The 22159-nt window shown below is 43.1% G+C and overlaps 1 protein-coding gene across 1 annotated transcript in view; it reads left to right on the top strand.

Annotated features, from left to right (window-relative positions):
• The first annotated feature begins 15 nt into the window (after positions 1–15).
• LOC135902181 (uncharacterized) overlaps positions 16–22159 on the top strand; it is a 51989-nt gene continuing 29845 nt past the window's right edge. The window contains exons 1-4 of the mRNA XM_065432140.1: positions 16–110; positions 270–374; positions 8411–8542; positions 19146–19255. Coding sequence (XP_065288212.1) covers positions 8458–8542; positions 19146–19255 — 195 coding nt within the window. The 5' untranslated portion in view covers positions 16–110; positions 270–374; positions 8411–8457. The remainder of the gene's footprint in view (positions 111–269; positions 375–8410; positions 8543–19145; positions 19256–22159) is intronic.

Below are 22159 nucleotides of genomic sequence, written 5' to 3'. Positions count from 1 at the left end.
TGAAGCTAAGCCCACTGAAGAGCCTACTACGTGCACGAAAGAAAAGAAACAAGAATGTGCCAGTAAAGGACAAGAGTGTGATAACACGACAGGTACAGTGCAGTGCATAGGTAAGGCATCACTCACAGTAATATAAACCGCTATATTTTCCCTTTTTCTGGAGGTAATGATGATTAGTAAAGTGCAGTTTGCTCACGTATTTACAACGTGCTGCAAGAAACAAGACAGGAGCATGAATTTTAAAGGCGACACCTTTTTTCTTTCTGAAGCTAAGCCCACTGAAGAGCCTACTACGTGCACGTATGAAAAGAAACAAGAATGCGCCAGTAAAGGACAAGTATGCGATGACACGACAGGTACAGTGCAGTGCACAGGTAAGGCATCACTCACAGTAATATAAACCGCTATATTTTCCATTTTCCTGGAGGTAATGATGATTAGTAAAGTGCAGTTTCCTCACGGACGCTGAAGCTCAACGCAGGAACGGGGGCCTAAAAGCTGCGCTCTACAACTGATACTCAGTGAAAAAATGCGCGCCTTGAAAACCAATTTTCTTGAGATGGTGCTTGTTTATGACTGCTTTCACAGCTTTTCTCATGGTGTTCAATCACACTAAACTTCACGTAAATCTGGCAGCCTACGCAACTCAACTCGTTCCATTTTATTGAGAAAATAAAATTAATGTCAGAAAGCAGTAGTTCAGTGGGCTGCACTCCTTATAGAATCATAATTTGTCCTTTAGATGCACAACGGAAGTTCTTATAATTGAGCCTGTGCACAGGGAAAATTCTTATTATTGAGCTCCCTACATGCCTTATATGCCCAAAGGAGAGTATTTGCTGCCTATATTTCCCTTTCAATGATACCTTTATTGCCTGTTAAAGGTGCTTTAAACAGTATTTTATTGTGTCTGAACATCCGGTCTCCAGTGATTGCAATATTGTTGTTACTCTATATTGTATATTGTTGTATGTCCGATGTAGTGTGTGCCACCTATTCAAAAGCCAAAGAGTAGCGGAGGCCATATTTGTGCGCCAACATGTCCTTATATCGACTCAATAAAAATTTGCCTGCGCCACACCATTTCAAGTGGTTAACCAAAAAATTCAACTATGAAACTATAATTGACTGATTTCCCCGTCATCAAATGATTCAAGTTTTCTGTATACAGCCTGAAACATCTATCTACACAAACTGAAACTGAAGATATGCAGATATAGATAGTTATAACGTATGTGTAAGGTGAAGATGTGCGACACTTTTCCCTCTTGACAGTGAGCTACAGGTAATGGCGATAGATAAGCGTGCATGATTAGTCCACAAAATTCACACATTGCAAAATTTATCGCTGTAGAACTGATACTTGCACTCTTTGGTTGCAGCAGCGTGTTCTTCCTTCAGGAGAGCATGACGCGCTCTAAGTACATACTTCCATTTTTCACAGAAGACAAGCGCCCTATTCCTCGTGCATCTGGTTGTGCGATTAATGCAACTTTGGCGCTCATAGCTACAGTTAGTGAGTGTCCCGTTGCTGCCCTCGTTTCAGCAGCTCGACACAAGTGCTGAGCTTCAGCGCAGCAACTTCTTTGCGCAGCCTTAAGCTGCCGCCTCTTACGCAATCCTCAGGAGCATCTTCCAACACATAGCAAAAGTTGTCATTCTCGAACCGTCGCTTGCACCCATTCATTGTGGCCTCATGTTCTTCCTTCAGACAACCACGACGTGCTCGAAGTACATCCCTTTTGCACAGTAGATGGGCGTCCCATTCTTCGTGCATCTTGTACTTCAATAGATGTCGTTTTGTCCCTCTTAGCTATAGAGTTAACGAGTATCCCGTTTCTCATTCATTTATTCAACTCGAAATCATAATTAAGCTTCAGTGTTGCATCATTTTTGCTCACGTTAAGCTGCCACTACTTTTTCAGTTCAGTGGCACTTGTTTTGTGACATCCTGGTAGTGATGGCCACTTCTTCAGTCGCGGTGGCAATCACCACGTTCTCTTTAACAGCATGACGTCAACGTCCCTTGCAGTTCTTTCTCTTTAGTTGCTTGTAATGCACAGGCAGCATTAATGCACACATTAAACATTTTTCTTTTATTTTGTTGACACCACTCGCATCAATGCCGCGTAATCTTAAGCCTCTGCAGGTGCACTTACCATATGCGGTTCAACAACATTAATATGACTTTTAAACTTCGCCTTCTACGATAATTTGGCGTCTGTTTTAAGAAGTTCCGGCACCGTCTTCTACAACCAAGGAGGCGCTTATGATGGCTTTTGAAAACACTTATAGTAGGATCAAACAAAATAGTAATTATTCTGACAATTACAAATATGGCTAATACACCGAAGCTAAAGGCATTCAGCTGTGCCGGACGAAGTCCCGTGTCCCTGAGATGCGCTCGCATAGTAAATAATACAGCTTTTACACACGGCAAATCGAGGCTGTTGTCGCGGCATTAGAAGGACCGTGACAAACAGCAACAGCAGAAATTGTAAATCGCTATCATAATGTGGGAATATCGTATATTACAAGCAAGATAACAAGTGTTGCTTTATAAGATATTTAAATAGCGTAATAGTTTTTGTATCAATTGACACAACGTATGGAAAGGGAAACAATCAAGAAAAAGCATGTTCCTTTGGTTGAGAACACTTCTTAGTTCGACTGCGCAGGACAACGTATAGCGCCTCCCTTAAGTTGTAGGTACTACATTTCACACATTTTTGCTTAAGTGTATCATGGTGATCGCGAACATGAGTGAAAACAAGCACAGAAATCTTAAGCTTCATGTAGTGTAGAAAAGAAAGTATCTTCAATAAAATAAAATATGGCACAGAATTTTCATGTCTACAGACATAAACACTTATTGCTTAGACATAAGTAACAAATGGCACGTGTTGGGCGCTTTTGTAGTATGTGAGGGGCAGAAATATTTCGCTGTGATGCATGAGACCAAATCAAGATACAATATAAGGATGTGATATAAATGTACCTGCTATTTTTTTTTATTATTTTAGATGTATAAATGTGAGAAGGTAGGCCTCTTTAGGGCTGCGGCTTCCTCAGTGTATGCCTACCTAAGTCATACAAAGTCCTTAATATCGCAATATGTCATCCTTGCTTATATGCTTATCAAAACAGCACCAAGTAATTTTTATCAATTTTGGACCTCAATAATATTATTTTCCCACCTAAAACAATTGATCGCGAACTTCTTTTTTTCAGGACGTAAATGAAGCTTGCTACTTTATTTTCAATGCGTTTAAACGAAGCTGGTCAGCATTTTTTGTGCGGCCCAAGTGCTGGAACCGTACTTTACATTGAATTTCAAGGTTACAGCAATTTCCACTTGAGAAAACATTGTTATCCTCAATTGCATAAAAAAGTAATTGTTTTGCACAATATATATTAGTAAAAGCGGTGATATATGTACACTAAAAGTAAAAGCAGTTCAAGGCTGGGTCCTCGGGCGCACCACGCCAATGACTCAAAAGTTTGTGTCGACTAACTGACTTGTAAAGGCCTGAATTATCTGTGTAAAAGCTGGCGCTATTACCAAAGTTTGTTATCATGTTCTCTGTTTGGGTTTTAAGTAGTTTGAACATTTCTTTCAAGTAACCTAGGCATCTTGAATGCAGTATATGTTATATCTATCTCATCTAGTAAGTTTATTACCCACACCATGTGTAATACAGCTCATCGAAGCATTCGAAGCATAAATAATATCAGTATAAAGTAAAGCTCTATTTTTATGCCTCCCAATAATTTCCATAACGTTCTTTTAGAAAAAATCATTAAAAAATGAGAGCTCGAATTATCGGTTATATCTATTATAATACATAATGTACCAATCGTAAAAGCAAACAGGATACAGCGAGATCCCGGCAAGGCGTTTGCCTTGCTAGAATAATCCTGTTAATTCTCAGATCCGGTGTACCTGATATCACAATATTCGGGAGCCAAGATTGCACGGAATATTTGGATTAACAAATTTTAAAACGGCAGGCTGGAATCATGCGCCTTTACTACCAGTGGTATCTGCGAGGTTATAGATTTAAAGAAAGCTGGTCCGACGTACGGTGCAGCAAAACCACCCACAGTATGACTTCATATAAATATGACATCGGTAATGTCCAACCTATCAGAAAATGTCCCATAGCCCTTACTCACCTAAACTGAATACATTGATCCAGCATATGGTGCAGCTTGCCGATTAGTGCTGCTTTTTCTAAGTAATAATAATAATAAATCCGAGAAAGGTCATTAATGTTAAAGCATTAATGACCAATTCAACTATGCTGAGCGGTCCTTCGAATTATGAACTCCTCGCGGTCAAGGAAGCGCGTGGAGGTGCTTGGTGCGTTTTAACGCGATAGCGTTAAGGAGCTCGTGTCGCAGAAAAGCCGGTGTCGTCGGCGTCGGGTGTCGGCGTCGGCGGCGTTGACCGTGAGCGATAAATCACGGCAGGCGCTTCATAAATAAAAAGCAAATTCCAAGATTGGCCCGGTGGGAATCGAACCCGGGTCTCCGGAGTGTGAGACGGAGACGCTACCACTCAGCCACGAGTTCGATGCTTCCAAGCGGTGCAAACGCGCCTCTAGTGAATGCGGTGTTGCCTTCGAAACGAGCCGTGGAAAGTTATACTGCGGTGTATATCGGTAATTACGAACATGTAACGTACAGAAGTCACAATTACACGAGTTGCGAAGTGCGTTTCCGCTGCATTTCTTCTGCGCTTTCCGCACACGCAGAGCCATCTTGCGGCAAACACAGAAGACCCCCTCCTCTCAATGTACGGCGCTGCCCCGACAGGAGGCGCGCCGCGCGCGCATTGGGACCGCTGCCAGGCGCGTCGCGGGACTCCCTCTCCCCTGACGACGCTTCGCCGTGCTCCCGCTTTAGATTACTATCTATCTCTCTGCCCGTGCCGATCACGACGTTTGGCTGGCGTAGATCGTTTCCCCTCCGAGACACCGAGTTCTTTGGTTCGTTTCGTTCGCTCAGGCGCACGTTTCGTTGGCGCGCCGAACGCTGCGTTGCTCGACGCTCGCCGCGTGATAGGTGGGCGCTAAGTCCGATGCGGGGCGCATCGTAAGTGATTGCTGTGCCGTAGCGCATTGTCTTATACCCCTTGGCGGGTCGACGGCAACGCTGTCGCGTCGCACTCTTGAAGGCGAAGCTTAAGCGTCCTCCAATTTTTTTGCTTTGGCCTTACCGAGTCGCCGTTAGAACGCAGGCGAGAACTTGCGTAGACAAGGAATGCGCGGATAACGCAGCCTTCCGAGAACCAGTGTGACATGGCGTCGCGGCAATGCCCTCTACCCTCACGCAATACCGCGGCCGCAGGTGTTTCCCTTCGCCCGCTCTGCTCCGTCGAGACCCGAGCCAGCAAGCGCGAGCCAGCGTAGCGGGCGTGCCTCGTGTTCACGTGACGTGGCGTCGCAGCCAATAGGAAGTTAGGTGCCGTTTCGCTGCTGCATACGCCCCCAGCTTTTGGCTCAATAGGCGATTCAGCGCCTTCGCCTCAATAATGTTATACAGTACAAATAGCATCGCCGGCACAAGCAGTGGACGTACTTTTTATATCAATACGTGCATGACACATGCAGTGCATCTCATGCTGAAGCTTTGCAGAGTGTTTGCGGTCAGGAATCAGAAATAGCGTCATTTTTCAGAATCCAAGTAGTAAATGTAATCTCTTAAACACACTTATTTAAATAACTGGAGCTGAGCGTTTCAATCAGGCAAGTCTCAGAACTCGCATTTGTTGACGATAGCTTTAAATTGTTTGATTTCTTGGCTTTACACTATCGTCACAAAGCATCAGACACTTGACTACTGTTGAGAGAAAGAGAAGCTAGTACGTGCACTACCGTACGTGCAAATTATTATAGCCAGAAGTAAAAAAAAAAGCCATGCCTGTGCGAAGCACATATAACGGTCACAGCGCAAGCTGCAGGAGCTGCCTCCTCATATTTCGTTGTAATTGTTTGAGGATACCTACTGCAAGTAGTGATCATAGTAATTGGTGTAATGTGAAAGCATATATCGTAATACAGTGAGATAAGCGGGCGTCGACATGGAGCTGTGGCTTGTGCTGCTCCTTGTACAGTGGCCTGTTGAGCTCGACGTCGTCTGTTTGCATCTGAGCGCGTTGCTCTACGTTTCGCTTCTTCAGCAGCAGTCCGTACTTTGCGAAGAGGCGCCATTACTTGCATCGAAGAGTCATGGCATTCCACGCAGTGCTATCGAGACTATGAAAGCGACCGCGCTAGCCTGGCCCCGCAGGCAGTGCGCGCGGTTGACATGGCGTGACACCTGGTGCTATAGTACGCAACTGTAACTTGCGCACGAAACTGCGTAGCTGCACACGTGACACCTCGCGCAATATGACGCCTCTAAACGGCCTCCTTTCGAAGCTAACTGCATGCCCTCTCGTGCCTGAGTCGTAAGAAACTCGATTCACACACGGGATACCGGGACTCGATTCTGGCTCGAACGTAGAAATATATTTAACGCGACAGCGTTAAGGAGCTCGTGTCGCAGAAAAGCCGGTGTCGTCGGCGTCGGTGTCGGCGTCCGCGGCGTTAGCAGTGAGCGATAAATCACGGCAGGCACTTCATAAATAAAAAGCAACTTCCAAGATGGGCTGGGTGGGAATCGAACCAGGGTCTCCGGAGTGTGAGACGGAGACGCTACCCCTTCCAATGCTTCCAATGCTTCCAAGCGGTACAAACGCGCCTCTAGTGAATGCGGTGTTGCCTTCGAAATGAGCCGTGGAAAGTTATACTGCGGTGTATATCGGTAATTATGAACATGTAACTTACAGAAGTCGCAATTACACGAGTAGCGAAGTGCGTTTCCGCTGCATTTCTTCTGCGCTTTCCACACACGCAGAGCCATCTTGCGGCAAACACAGAAGACCTCCTCCTCTCCATGTACGGCGCTGCCCCGACAGATGGCGCGCCACGCGCGCATTGGAGCTGTGCGAGGCGGGTCGCGGCCCGGACTCTCTCTCCCCTGACAACGCTTCGCCTTGCTCGCTCTGCAGAATCAAGCGTCCTTCCTTTCTTTAGATCACTATCTGTCTATCTCTCTGCCCGTGCCGATCACGACGTTTGGCTGGCGTGCATCATTTCCCCCTCCGAGATACGGAGTTCTTTGGTTCGTTCCGCTTGCTCAGGCGCACGTTTCGTTGCTGCGCCGAACGCTGCGTTGCTCGACCATATGGCTCGACGCTCACCGCGTCCGATGCGGGGCGCCTCGTAAGTGATGGCTGCCCTGTAGCCCATTGTCTTACACCCCTTGGCGGGTCGACGGGAACGCTGTCGCGTTCCACTCTTGAAGGCGAAGCTTAAGCGTCCTCCCATTTTTCTTGCTATAGTTGCTATGGACACTTGTAGACATCGCCACCGAAACGGCTACTGGATTGATCATATGACAGCTTACATTGTAAAACAATTAGTGTATCTCATCGTTTGCTGCGTGTATACCTTAATGGAGCATTGACATGATATTTCCGACTCCTCATTTTTCGCGTACGGTGAAGGTCTACAACCTCTAAATCCTAAAAAAATAGCGACGAACCTCACATCGTTTTCTGCAAACTATTACTTCGAACTCTTGCCTTTGCTTCAGAGTTGTTGATGAGTTCGACTTCGCCCTACCACCTGCTAGCCGCCTGATAAGCTCATATGGTAGAGCGGCTGCCCCGGAAAGGCAGTAGTCCCGGGTTCGAGTCCCGGACCAGGACGAATTTTTCTTCAACTGCGAGGATTTTCTTTCAGGGAAGCCGTATGGGTTTCCTTTGCAGCACTTAGCTGCGGTTGGGTGATGTCTCATTTCCTCTTTATTAATTGTCCTAAATAATTTAATATAGTAACTTTCCTACGGTCAGCCGCAGTTCGGTTTACCTAAGACGTCACTGTGCCATGATGTCACAACGTAAAAGGTGGTGACATAGAAGCAGAATTTCGCGACGTTTTGACCCTCGTTTCAGCACACTCGGTTGTCTACCATGCTGCTACGTCGGGCGTGCAATGAATAGCAGCATGCAGAAAGTAACTGAGCGAGCGGGGAGCAAGGGTCAGAACGTCGCGATGTCTTGCATCCGTGTAACCAACTTCTCTGTCATGACGTCACGGCACACTTGCCTCCTGAGTAACGAAACTGTAGCGGCTGGCCATAGGAAAGCTATTATATTAAATTACCTAGGACGCTGCGAGGCTTGTGACAATTATTTAGGAGGCTTTTCTGTATTTTACTAGAGCATTGTGATCCCAGATCTTCATTTAGTGCATAAAATTAGTCGAAAATGATCCTGTCAATAAGCCTTTAACTGTTTTTAAGGAGGTGTACCACGCCATAAACCTGAGAAAATAATGTCATTCAAATTTCGCTTCAGATACCTGCCCACAGGAAAAGGTCACAGAGTGCGAGAAAATTCCGTACATGAAGTGCGAAGTTCTTGAACGAAAATTTGAATGTGTCTGCCGACAAGGACTGAAAAAAACGGGCGATCGCCAGTGCAAGATTGGTAAGTAAGAGCCCCTCCCTCCCGCCTCATTTGCACTAATATAGACTTACTTCTACATATTCCCTTGTTGAATTAAGCGAAAACGGGAGAATACGGTAGAAGACTTTCTTCACACATTTAAAAAATGATATGTTGGGCTACTTTACTCCTTTTGTGCAAAAACAAAACGGGGATTTAAAAATCGCGCAGGGGTATCTGTGTGTGTGTGTGTGTGTGTGTGTGTGTGTGTGTGTGTGTGTGTGTGTGTGTGTGTGTGTGTGTGTGTGTGTGTGTGTGTGTGTGTGTGTGTGTGTGTGTGTGTGTGTGTGTGTGTGTGTGTGTGTGTGTGTGTGTGTGTGTGTGTGTGTGTGTGTGTGTGTGTGTGTGTGTGTGTGTGTGTGTGTGTGTGTGTGTGTGTGTGTGTGTGTGTGTGTGTGTGTGTGTGTGTGTGTGTGTGTGTGTGTGTGTGTGTGTGTGTGTGTGTGTGTGTGTGTGTGTGTGTGTGTGTGTGTGTGTGTGTGTGTGTGTGTGTGTGTGTGTGTGTGTGTGTGTGTGTGTGTGTGTGTGTGTGTGTGTGTGTGTGTGTGTGTGTGTGTGTGTGTGTGTGTGTGTGTGTGTGTGTGTGTGTGTGTGTGTGTGTGTGTGTGTGTGTGTGTGTGTGTGTGTGTGTGTGTGTGTGTGTGTGTGTGTGTGTGTGTGTGTGTGTGTGTGTGTGTGTGTGTGTGTGTGTGTGTGTGTGTGTGTGTGTGTGTGTGTGTGTGTGTGTGTGTGTGTGTGTGTGTGTGTGTGTGTGTGTGTGTGTGTGTGTGTGTGTGTGTGTGTGTGTGTGTGTGTGTGTGTGTGTGTGTGTGTGTGTGTGTGTGTGTGTGTGTGTGTGTGTGTGTGTGTGTGTGTGTGTGTGTGTGTGTGTGTGTGTGTGTGTGTGTGTGTGTGTGTGTGTGTGTGTGTGTGTGTGTGTGTGTGTGTGTGTGTGTGTGTGTGTGTGTGTGTGTGTGTGTGTGTGTGTGTGTGTGTGTGTGTGTGTGTGTGTGTGTGTGTGTGTGTGTGTGTGTGTGTGTGTGTGTGTGTGTGTGTGTGAGAGAGAGAGAGAGAGAGAGAGAAAGGCTACACATTTAGTAGTTGTTTTTGCCTTCCCCTCGCCAGTTCTCAGTAACATTTCTGAGGATGCGAGGATTTGAATATTTTGTTACATCGATATGGCCTTCACATGCAAGCAGAGTACATTAACTTTATTTAGACTGTTTGACATATTCCTTTAAGTCTCATCGCAGCTATACACTAGTCACAAGTGCGAGCGTCTGCAAAATTTTATCGCAAACTCAGTGCAACACCGGATTGTTTTCAGCTTTCCTCTATATAACATGTAATAAAATTAACTGAGATCCAAAGTAACACCATACGTTCAAACAGGATGACTTCATGAATGTTCCAGTAGTATTTGTTGCATTAGCTTCGTTCACAACCACAAAGCAAGCAGTGTCATTGCTGGTTTCTTTGATGCGTTTACCGCTCTGCCGTCGAATCGCTCAGCTGGACACAATGTTTTATTTGAAGGCTTTAGTGGAACGTACCAGTGAAAAGGAAAATTCCGCAATCAAGGGCAACAGAATCACACAATGAGCTTGTAGTGTTCTCATTGCATCTTATCACGGACATCAATCAATCACATCACACGGACAGATATCAGCTTCTTTCTTAGCTTCAGTAATAACCGTAAGCATAAATGGGGTGACACTAGAGATGAAGCTCTTTTCTTAAAGCAGCACTAAACGTCAACATTCAACCCATTAAAAATTAAACATTTACTGTTTATATTTGAAGTCTTTATTTTTATTCATTTAGCGGGAAAACGTTGGTTAATACCCCAGAATACTACGAAGACTAAGCTTCCCCTTTTCAGAGTTTTATGCTGAAACCTAAGCACTGACATTCCGGATTTCAAAGTACTTTCACATATTTGACCAAACTTGCCGCAGGTAACCTTTTCAACGCTTGCTACTCTAGTTTTCTTATATTTAACTAGACCCGAGTAGATGCTGTCTAAAATCATGACATTATGGCGAGCTGGTGCACTAACTTAACGTTGGTCATCCACCCATCGTCTGTTTTACCATATTTTCTGATTTACTAAGCCTCTTCTCTCGGTAACACCGAGTGGCCATTTTGCTATGAAGATGCGCAATTTATTATTATACCTCTTTTGTGTCCCTTTAATATATGCACTGCTACTTTCTAAATAAACAACTTAAGGTCTGGTGGGTCCATCTGTGAAAACTTTATATGTAGTCGTCAGCTTGCTCCCTCTCTGTTTCCTTTGCGTGTTTGTACGTATATTTCCATATCTAATATTAATAATAATAATAATAATAATAATAACAATAATGTGGAATCTAATACCCACTCAGAAACTATTATTAGCCCACCTGCAGAAATATTCATAGATATATTATTTATATCTAATGCACTTGGCCATTAGGTCAACATCTAGACAAGACTTCTCGAAAAACACTTTATGCATTTGCAATCAGCTACTTCGAGGGTTGCCAATGGCTCATACCAGGGGCGTAGCCAGGGGAGGGGGGGCTTATGGGGCTTCAGCCCCCCCCCCCCCGAAATTTTTCCGTGCGGTCCATGCACCGCCGACCAAAGCAACCCCCGGCGCCGAAAATAATTCTGGATTTTGTCTAGAATGTCTTTTTCACGCTCGAAAAGGCATTTCACAGTGAACATTGCGAACTCGGGGTGAATTTGGCCGTAACATCCATGCATCTGGAGTCACTTAATACAAGGAGCCCCCTCCTAGCACAAAGGTCGTTTTGATGGCAAGCGGGCTCGTCGCGGCATATCGCGGAGACAGCGGAATCTGTGGAGCGCATGGATGTCAATTCTGAAACTTCATGGGCATAAAGTTCTTATAAATTTCTGATGTGAAAGGTGCATTAACATTTCCAAAGTTGGACTTTAGATTTTCAATTGCGGAACTTTGTGGGTTTAATGCTGTTATAAACATTTGGCACCAAAGGTTCATTGACTTTTCTAAAATCTTACATCTGAACATACAACGACACAAGCCAAATCAACACACTATCAGACAATTTGACAAAGCACGCAGCGAAGTCCGACGCGACGAAACGTTGTGGGGGTTCATTTGTGCCATCATGTCATATAAAAAAATCAACATTTTTTTTTCACCTATGCCAAAGCATCCATGTCAAGATACGAAAGCCATCCAAGGTAACTATGTACTTATTCATTTTTTTTCTACTTTTATTTGCAAAGACACATTGAGCCCCTCCATTTTTTTTTTTTTTTTTGTTCTCGTTACCCTACCCGCGGGCTGCCAGAGCCAGCGAGAGCGCATGCCTTTTTCTGGCGTTGCCCCTACCACCGTGCGGTGCACTTCGGTTCGCGTTAGGTTTTCTCTTGCCGTGGTGATGTTCGCCTTCGAGAGTTTTGGACGCTTTCCGGCTAGCAGACTAGAAAAAGAAACAGTGGTCGCTCGCCGCTCGCCGTCATCACTGTGGGGGCTCGATGGATTGCAACGTGTTCGCCTGAGAACAACCTCTCTGGAATATTCGCAATATTTTGTCTCGCCGGTGTAGGATACAGAGCAGCATGCGTACGGTTCTTTGTGGGCCAAGCGTCTCACGTTTTCTTCGATGTTCTTTCGGTAGCCACATTAGGTGCCCAAAGTAGGCAATCGATTGTGGCCAACATGCTTTCCTTTGCGTTTGTTCATTTCGGTGGCCCCACCTCTCAAAAGGAAGAAAAGAATACATTGTTGCGACGCAGCAAATTTCTGCATGGTAAAAGTTCGATTTTGTTACTTCTTTTACGGAGAGTAATAGGCCACGGGACGCTTGAGTTGCCGGATACTCTTATGATATTATTGCGACAGCAATTATATGGACAATCCAAACACATTCCTGCCATCGCCGTCGCCCTTGTGTTTCGTATAAAGTCCAAAGGTGATAACACCGTGACCGCGCGCCGCATGGTTAATGTGCGAGGGAAAGCGCATGGTGTATGTGCGAAGAGAAAAGCGGGGAGCAAGCGCGCAGCCTTGCGGCGCGCGCTATACATCGGGGGAAGTGGAAGGAGAGGGGGCGGGCCTTAGGATATTGTGATCTGTGAATCCGTGATTGCGCAACATGTTTATTTGCCTTGTTTGACACATTACAACAGTGGCTTTTTTTAGATGCGTAGATTTATTGGACACTTATATGTATATTTAAATATCTTGTTGCGAGGTTTTGTGTATACGTACATGAACTTTGTTTCCAGTGACACTTTGTTGCCCTTTCTCAAGCTGTATCTTCGCATTTGTATATTCTATTATATCTTCACATTTCTAATGTACGAGGGCGAGTCAAATGAAAGTGAGCCAAACCACCCCGCGCAATAATGGTTCGGTTCATTATCTGCGAGGCATGCGCGTAGCACACAACCATCGACCATTTACAAAAGTGACATGCAGGTGTGAGGATAAATGTTCTTCAATACTCTCATACACTGGGTTGAACATGGTTGCGTGACGTAATGTGCGCTCCAGAAGTTGAGCAGCGTGATGGTGTGAGGTTTTTGACTGCTGAAGGTATTTCGTAAAAAGAAAATAGTTGCCGTAGGGCTGCCGTGTACGTTGAACATCGGATTTCATTGGCCACTGTGAAGCGTTGGAGCGAACGGTTCAAAGAAGGACGTGAAAGTTGCAAAGATGATCCAAGACCGGGCCAAAGTCACCGTGCAATCACCCCAAACACAATTGCAAAGTTTGATTTGCTATTAGACAAGAACGGAGGATAAGCATTGATGAACTGGCAGAGCATGTGAACATCAACCACGCTTTTGTTCCCACCATAATTCATGAACATCTCGGTTATCGGTTCTTGTGTGCGCAATGGATGCCCAAGATGTTGAACCCCCGCCAGAAGACGAGAATTTTGGCACTGCATGCCTTGACTCATCTGATCTGGCATGACAATGAGGATGACGCCTTCTTGTCTGCAATATTGATCGGGGACGAACCATGGTGCCACTACTACGAGCCTGAAACACGACGTTAAAGCTTACAGTGGAAACATTCTAATTCACCACCCCCAAAGAAAGCAAAGGCCGTCATTTCCGCCGGAAAGGTGTTGTTGACTTTTTTAGATCGTCAGGGGCCATTACTGATAGAATTTGCCAAATATTTAAAGAGTATCAATTGTTTCCGATATTGTAAAACGCCGGATCGGTCGCGTGTCGCAATCAAGAACAAACGACGTGGAAAATAGACGAATGGGGTCATCTTGTTCCCCACGTCGCTGATGTGGTGAATACAAAACTGGCAAAGTTCAAGTGGGAAACGCTTCAACATCCGCCATACAGATCAGACCTGTCGCCTTGCCACTTCCACATTTTGAAGCAACTGAAAAAACAGCTCAAGGGAACCAGATTCATGTCGGACGATGACGTGCAAAAGTCAGTTGCAGACTTTTTGAAGCAGCAAACCAATGAGTTTTATGAGACGGGAATCACGCGACTCGTTAGTCAATAGGACAAATGTCGAATTGGTCATGCAGAATAATCTTAAATAAAGTATCCCGTTTGTCATATGTTCGCAGTGGCTCACTTTCATTTGACTGGCCCTCGTATATTTTGCAAAACTTCTGCTTTTTATACGTGTTCTCTGTTGCGACTATAATTTCGGTGCAATTACTCACGATACACGACCGGTGACACCTGCTTCTGCGTAATATATTGGAGCAAAGAACATCGTTATTGAGATATTTCATTGGCCGTTACATATGTACAAGAATGTAAAAAAGGTTCTTGAATGACAAAGTTTCATTAACATATTTGTCCTCAACTTGTTCATTTCATGGCCTTTACATTTTTCATATCAGCGGCATGCACTGCTTAGCTGGTTTCGAACTGATATAGTTCCAAAGCTCGTGGGATATTTTCTTTGCTTATTAAATAGGCAAACAAATATCTCAAAAGTATGTCAGCATTTTTGGCAATGACAATGCAGGAGGTATATGGTCCATGAATTCATGTACTTGATCCCTCGACCAATTGTTTAAGAGGAAGCTTTTGCTCGGGCCCTGTTCCGATGCGGTATCTTCAGATACATGTAAAACGCAGAAAGGCTTTTCTGAGATAACCCCTGGATCACTTTTAATGAAATTTGTTGCATTTGAGGGAGAAAGTTAGATTATAGTGTCTGTTGGAAACGGAATTTCGATTTAGGGTCTGAATTTTGTTTAAAGTATTTTGAAAAATTTGAGATTTTGAGGAAAGTTGAAGCACGACATTTACAAATAAATTGCTATGCATCAAGAACAGATATTGCGGTTCTCTAAATGGCATCTGTTAAAACACTCAAAGCGGGCAAATTTGACTCGTCAATCGGTATCATACGTGAATTTGTTACGCTGTGTACAAGGATTCTGCAAAAACCGTATTTCCATAATATTAATTTTCTTTAGAATAATGTATAAAACAATTTTTTCCACTATAGATATACTATTTGATGCAATTCATAGAATTTTGATATCATTTTTCGTTATTGAGTTACAGTTTGAAACTTCATAGTTTGGCTTTCTGAAAATTTGCGATTTATGCAAATTTTCAATAAAGAAGTGACTGCCTAAATAAAATATCCAAAACAAAAAATCACTAGAATTAAAGTTTTTCTTATAATTGCAAGAAACCTCGTCAAATTTGGTGCAGTGGTTGCCAAAAAAAACGAATTCTTCTACATGTATTTAGATACGAACACCCGAGCTAAAGCTTCCTCTTAAGGAGGAGGCCGAGCTGCAAAGTGAGCCCCCCCCCCCCCCCTCCCGAACGAAATTTCTGGCTACGCCACTGGCTCATACGTGGTACATGAGATGTATATTGGCAAAATTCTGACAACCAAATATTTATTCTTGAAACAAATGTTCTCCTAATGCACTGTCAATGCATTTGTGTGCTGAGATATCATAAACTGTGTACAAGAAATATATGGAAGAGCCGCTAGAAGACTGAGTAAATGTCGGATTGTTTGGTCATAAAACTAAGTTATAACAAAGCACAGACGCTATATGTTTAACAAGCATTTACATGATGGCAAATTATAGGCAGGTAGCATTAACAGACTGCGAGATGGAGATTATCCAAGCAAGATGCTCTTGGGTACATTTCACTCTTCATGCTATAAAGGCATACGCTTAGCCACATGCATACCGGGAAAATGCAAAAAGTTCATGAAAGTAAATAAACAAATAAATAAAGTAAGCCTGAAATTTACAGTAATATTTCGAACACATATTTGAAATAAATTCTAGCTACAAGCAGTTTATTCGCTTTGGCGGACATCGGACACATAACGAAAAAAATAAAGTCATCAAACGCATATATTAAAAAACTTGAACGTTTTTGCAGTAATAATTATGGTATATGTTTCTAATGAAAACGTTTAAGACAATCGTGTTTTAAGACTTTACTCTGATTATCCTGGAATGCTTCTGTTTTGAGATAGTCATGGTCAAATTTGACACTCGGTTAGATCCAGGCCCATAAGTGCGAAATCAGCTGTGTCAAATTTCATGATGAATATCTCCGAACAGAAGCGGCCCAGGAGAATCAAAATGAATTTATTTTGAAATACAATTATCTTAACATTTTAAATATTAACGTGTACGATATTCTTGACAGCAAAAAAGAAAATAATTAAGAAATTTCGTTCACTATCCGTTTTTGAATAATCTAATTCTTCTCGAAAATAGTGTCCGCCAAAGTACATTAACTGCCAGTGAAAGTAGATTTTGCTTGGATATCAGTGCTTTTATTAAAAGTGACGTTAGTTTAACTTCGAAAATCCTGTAGATCTGAAACATGCCGGTTGGGCCAAGCATAATCTGAAAGGACAAAAAATGGTCGCCTACTACTCTTAACATAAGTCATGTAGCATGTTTTCTTGCTCAGCAGCAATTCTGGTTTGCCAGTGTAAGGCAGCACAAAAAACATCTCACAACCCATCAAGGTAATCCGAGTCCACGGAGGTCATTTGTTTAATTATTCATGGGGTTTTACGTGCCAAAACCACTTTCTGATTATGAGGCACGCCGTAGTGAAGGACTCCGGAAATTTTGACCACCTGGGGTTCTTTAACGTGCACCTAAATCTAGGTACACGGGTGTTTTCGCATTTCGCCTCCATCGAGCGGCCCCGTGGCCGGGATTCCGGAGGTCATTCACGACAAACGTAAAATAGTGTGCCAAATAAAAATGAAAGAGCGAACTGTGTTCCAAAATTTTACTCAATTCCATCGCTTCGATACGAAATTGTTACACGGCTGGGGAAACAACTTTAACATTCTTCTTTTTCTTTTTATTTATTTTGTATTTATTTATTATCTCCCTCATTTGTTTTATCCTTGTGCCATGGATCACATTTGTTTTGTTACCGATATTAACAGGAAGTTGATGGAAGACCTCAGCCAAATAACAAAACAAGATAAAGCTTCCACACTAGAACAACAAGTGAAAAAGGAAACTTTTCCTGCATGCTCTGTTGCTTTATGGCGACATCCTACAGAAATTTTTAAGCAGTACGGTGTGCAAGACTGTATACCGCACATTCCTGCTGTTTGTCTGAGCACTTCAAGGCCCGCAATTTTCTCTTAGATGGCTTCGCATACTCAAAGCAAGCAAACCATTGCTGCAGTTCGACTTGTCAGAAGGCAAGTCCGGCCACTTGAAGCCTCAAAAGACATAAAAAGAGGCCTGGCCACCTGGCCTTCCACTATAGACATTGTAGTTTTGTGTTTGTATTGCATGGCAGCTCCCACCATTATTCACGTAGCGCTTTGCAGTGATAGATATCGTCATACGCAGTTCACCTTGGCAAAATAGCTACCCGCTGATTCCATCCTGCTTACGACAGGAGAAAATGGCCGCATCCGTTCTAGCAGGCGAATATTTTAAAATGTTGCGCCTTTTTTATATAAATTTTGACAACGCATCCCATAGGCGACCTCCTGTAGGCTCCCCAACTTCATATTGCATCTTGAAGCGTTCTGGCTTCTACCATGTGAACTATATCTACGTGTGGTTTTACAAGAATTCAAGGAGTGAGGACGAACTTTAAAAGTGGAGAAGCAGCAATCTTCAGAGCCAGCAATTATTTCAAGCAGATTGTTTTCAAAAATAAAAAATCTGCAAGGTTTTAAAGAGATGCACTATCTTCCCTTTTATTTAGATACTTCGTGCACAGTGTAATCGGCATAACCAACAAGGAAGTGGGGCAGCGTAGGTTAGATTTGCGAACAAGTTTCAGCGTGTGCAAAAAAAACATTAGTGTTACATGTTCTTTTTATCAAGCAGCGACAGTGATGGGGAAATATCGCAAGCACACAATACGTTGAAGGAAAGGTACGGACGCAAGCCTCACTTCTTTAAAGAAGGAGGAGGAACAGTGCATAAAATAAGCAACCGAAGGAAACGAAATACACAAAGAAACCATATGCAGTTTTTTTTTCTTACAACGGGGGGGGGGGGACACTATTTATGAATAAGGTCGGCTTGTGCAAATAGTACGTACAGAGGATGCTGCAACATATGTGTCATCTTTTTGAGCTTCCATTTCAATTATGCCGGCAATTGTCTTCATATAGCCTGGTTTCTTCTTTGTCTTGACTCTTTAAGATGTAACTTCACTATAGGAACGGCTACGCGAAATCACCTCTGTTTGTCAGAGTAGGAACAACTCCAAAATAATTGGTTGAATGAAACAAAAACAATTTAATGGTGTTTATGTAAGATAGTCTAATTTCCCTACGAAGTCAAAGAATACAAATATTCTAAGAGGGCTGTTATATTTATAACATCCCAACCTCAAGAATGTCTCACTGCAAGAAATGACTGAAAAATTTGAGTGAGACATATTTGTTTCACTAAAGGATAAGGTAAAATTCTTGTAACTGTGGGGAGCATATCTGCTAATTATCAGCCTTCCTTATTTACATAAGTTGGCAAATAACTCAAATTGAAACACTGAGTTTAAACCCCCTACAACTACGAGAACAAATATAGATGCCGCCATACCAGAAGTTGCATGTGATAATATCCAAAGGCACGCAAGATCAAGACGTTAATTTCCAGCTATCATAAAAATTTTAAGTGATTTTCACGTAACTACTATTTAGCAAATTGTGATAGTTCCAGAGTCAAATGTCAACTTTGTTTGATTTGATGCAGCTTTCACAGTTTTGATATATATTCTTGTTATGAAGTGTTGGAGCTTATGCACTAACCCTATTTAGTTTGCTTTTGTGCTCTTGTTCCTTTTTATAAAATTCAAGTCTTCAATAAAAAATTTTATTGAAGTCACTAGAATTTCACTTTTGCATATGGTATGACAATGGGCAAAGCATTTGGAATCATAATTGTGACATAGCAGGACAAGCTTTCTTTTTTCAAGGTCTTCACATGCCTTTGGAAAAATAAATGTTCAGCTTTTAACTGAAAATTACGTGCATCCTTGTTATTTTTTTTATTGTTACTGTTCAATGTCACAGAACGGTTGTATCAAGTTTCAGAACATGGATAAATTTTCATTTAACTTTGTTTTGTTTATTTCTTGCTTCTCGTCGCAGGCAGGAAGGTGACCGTTCGACTCACGATTTCCGGTTTACGTCCGAAACGAGAAACTGTCAACAGCAGCACCAAACCTTGCGACATGGACGAAACGGAACTTGTTAAGGCGGTGAGTTTGCGTATTCATTGCATTTTAAAAGCACTGTCAGGATTTTCGCAGCATATGTTCCTAAGTACAGTTACATTTATCTCGACAGTCCCAAACAGGTGAATATACTTATTTCTGAAGCGGAAACCCAGCAGCCTGCGTTGGCTGCAGGGTCATGTTAGCCCATCTGAATGCAGCCATTGTTTTCTCTAACGTGTTATGCAGTGCGACAATGCATCATGAGCGCATAACATTAAACTACAAATTTACTCAGAATAACCTCCAATACAATATTTTCAAGGTTTGGCCATATCTCAGCAATCTGCTTCACCGAGTGCAGGAACACACTGCGCTCGCTTTGTCTATCTTTCTTTTTTTCAGCGTAGCGGTCCACATGGCACCAAACACTAAATTTCAGACTCTGTCCCATAAAACTATCGAACAATGACTTCGATAATATGAGATGCGTGACACATGGGTTCTGGAGTGTAGATCTTATCAATATCATATTATTTCATCTATATTCCCTTTGTTTTACAGCAACAACAGAGGCAACGCTAGATTCAGGCTGAGAATCAGCAGGCCTGTAGACACAGGATTTATATCGAGCACTGGAAGCACGGCGCTCAAACACCGTCAGACGTCTGCTGAAACACATGGTTTTGAGAGTGAACATAGTCTGGTGCATCGAACAATACAACAGCTGCACAACTATTCCCACATTTGTCATCACAACAGATATAAGCGTGACAAGTTCAGCTAGGGGCAACAGAAAGGAAGGCAACGGGAGGTGGCCAGGGGCATTTCGTTAAAGATGTAGTAGGGGTATTACAAAAGGGGCGGGGGTACAACATATACAAACAAGTGTTATAATGCATTCAATTCTGTAAATAAAAAGTTGTTACATATTAAACAAATTGTGAAGAGCAGGTGACGGCAGCGATTCGGTGAGAAAGTCCATTTCAGTCTTTAGATGCTCGGTAGAAAAATGAGGCTTAAGATGTATTTGTGCGTGAGTGTGGTTGTGCTACCTGCTGGGATGGCCAATGCGTCGTGACCGGCGCGTTGGGGGAACAATGTATGAAAAATGGTTTTTAAATACCTCTTTTCGATATTCTGTACAAATCAAGAAAGATGATGTTTGTGGTCCTCAGCTAAACTATAGTCAGGTACAACTTTAAAAAAAATGGAAGGGGCCACCCAGATGACCGAAGCGTGACAACCGATTGCCTCCGCGACTAATATAGTCCCGCTAAAAAAAAAAACCGTGCTTCTAAAATGCGTAATTATGGGTATAAACAAAGACTTTCATATTTTGATGACTGGTTTGGTAGAGCCCTCGTGATATGAATGCTACAGCACGTCGTATCGCAAGAGAAAAATAACCCCGTGACTTCTACAACGCTGCGCGTTGTCTGCTTTTTAGCTTCATTGCAAGGGACAAAAGAAGAAAGAGCCGCTCTGCATGGTATTGCGTTGGTTTACGTGTACACGACACATTTACTACTAGTTTTCGGAGCTTAAAGTGAATCAGTTCCTATTTAACGAGTAGTTAAAAATAGCATGGAACAAACATGCAGCATGTTTGTAGCGCTGTGCCACCGCGAGATCCTGTTTTCAGACAAAGCGTAGCGCAGCGTCAGCGATGCTCGTTGCAATCTTTCGTCACTGGATCCCGGCTCAGAATAAACGCATGCAGCACAGATGGTGCATCGTAATCTCGCGAGAATATTTGCGGCTTTGTAGACCACCACGAACAGTTTGGGAATTCACTCTGACGAGGGGCAGACGCACACGACTGACGCGATTCAGCCCCGGCAGCCATCTTCTCCATCGGCGGGGTCACCGGCCGTCCGGCTCATGACGTCAGTCTAGAGTGCGCACCCATTGGTGGAGGCTCATGTGCATCCTCCTTGGAGGAGTAAACGCCCCTTTTTTCTAAAGTTGCACCCGACTATAGTTGGTTCATATTGCGTGAGAATTCAACAGACACTTATTCAAAAAAAAATCTTTTTTTTTAGCAAGTTACCGCCTCCACCCCACCCCCAGCCTCCAACACATTTTTTCATCGGGTATGCGTTTCTAGTTTCTTTCGTGGGCCGATCCCGACAACAGTCCAGTCTAAAGTGTGGGCTGGCCCCGAAAATAGTGCAGCCTAAAGCCATTTCCATGTGCATGTGCAGTTGAAAAATCTCGGCAGATCCAGAGGAAAGTGACAGAAAAGATTTTCAGCATTTAGACACTGCTTCTACCCCCCTCAATCGAAGGGTAACGCGATAGAGTGCCGTTCTCTCCGCCCCATTCTTACCCTCAACTCACTCCGGAAGACATTGTCTTTGGCCGGTACCAACTACAGGTTGAACTGCCTTCCAACTTTCTTGCAAACACAGAAGAAATATGACAAATTGCTCATATACACTGCGTCTCATAAAAGTGTATTCTTTTTCTTGTAGAATTTTCGCAATCATTCCATGCTCCCAATGTAAACATGAACTGGGCTCTTACTCATGGCAAGGTGATTGCACTTAAAGAAAAGTATAGATCTAAAGTAAAAATAACGGACTCTACACAGAGCGCATACTTTACGATACGTGTAAAACATTAAACATGTATGGTAATTTACTCTAATGTAGAGTGCTCCACAATATTGTAAATTAATAAATAAGGGCATTTCCACAGACGCTGTTCAAACTGTAAGAGATTAGACTGCTAGTCAAGCTTCGGTCCAAGGTCGGTCTGAAATCTACTGTGTCCTCTTGTGAGAGTGAAACCTCCTCCTCCCCGCAACGGCAAGAATTGCGCGTAATAATTTATACCTATGCTGTTTGAAGGTAGATGGACAAAAAGAACTGTGAGAAAAATAAAGTTGCACTTGATATTAGTCTAACACAATTATCAAAATAACACGCACTCATTAGCATTTAC

Source organism: Dermacentor albipictus, chromosome 4 (assembly GCF_038994185.2).
Source record: "Dermacentor albipictus isolate Rhodes 1998 colony chromosome 4, USDA_Dalb.pri_finalv2, whole genome shotgun sequence".
In the NCBI taxonomy this organism is placed as follows: domain Eukaryota; kingdom Metazoa; phylum Arthropoda; class Arachnida; order Ixodida; family Ixodidae; genus Dermacentor; species Dermacentor albipictus.
Note: the sequence above shows the minus strand (reverse complement) of the source record. Positions and strands in the feature narration are given on the sequence as shown.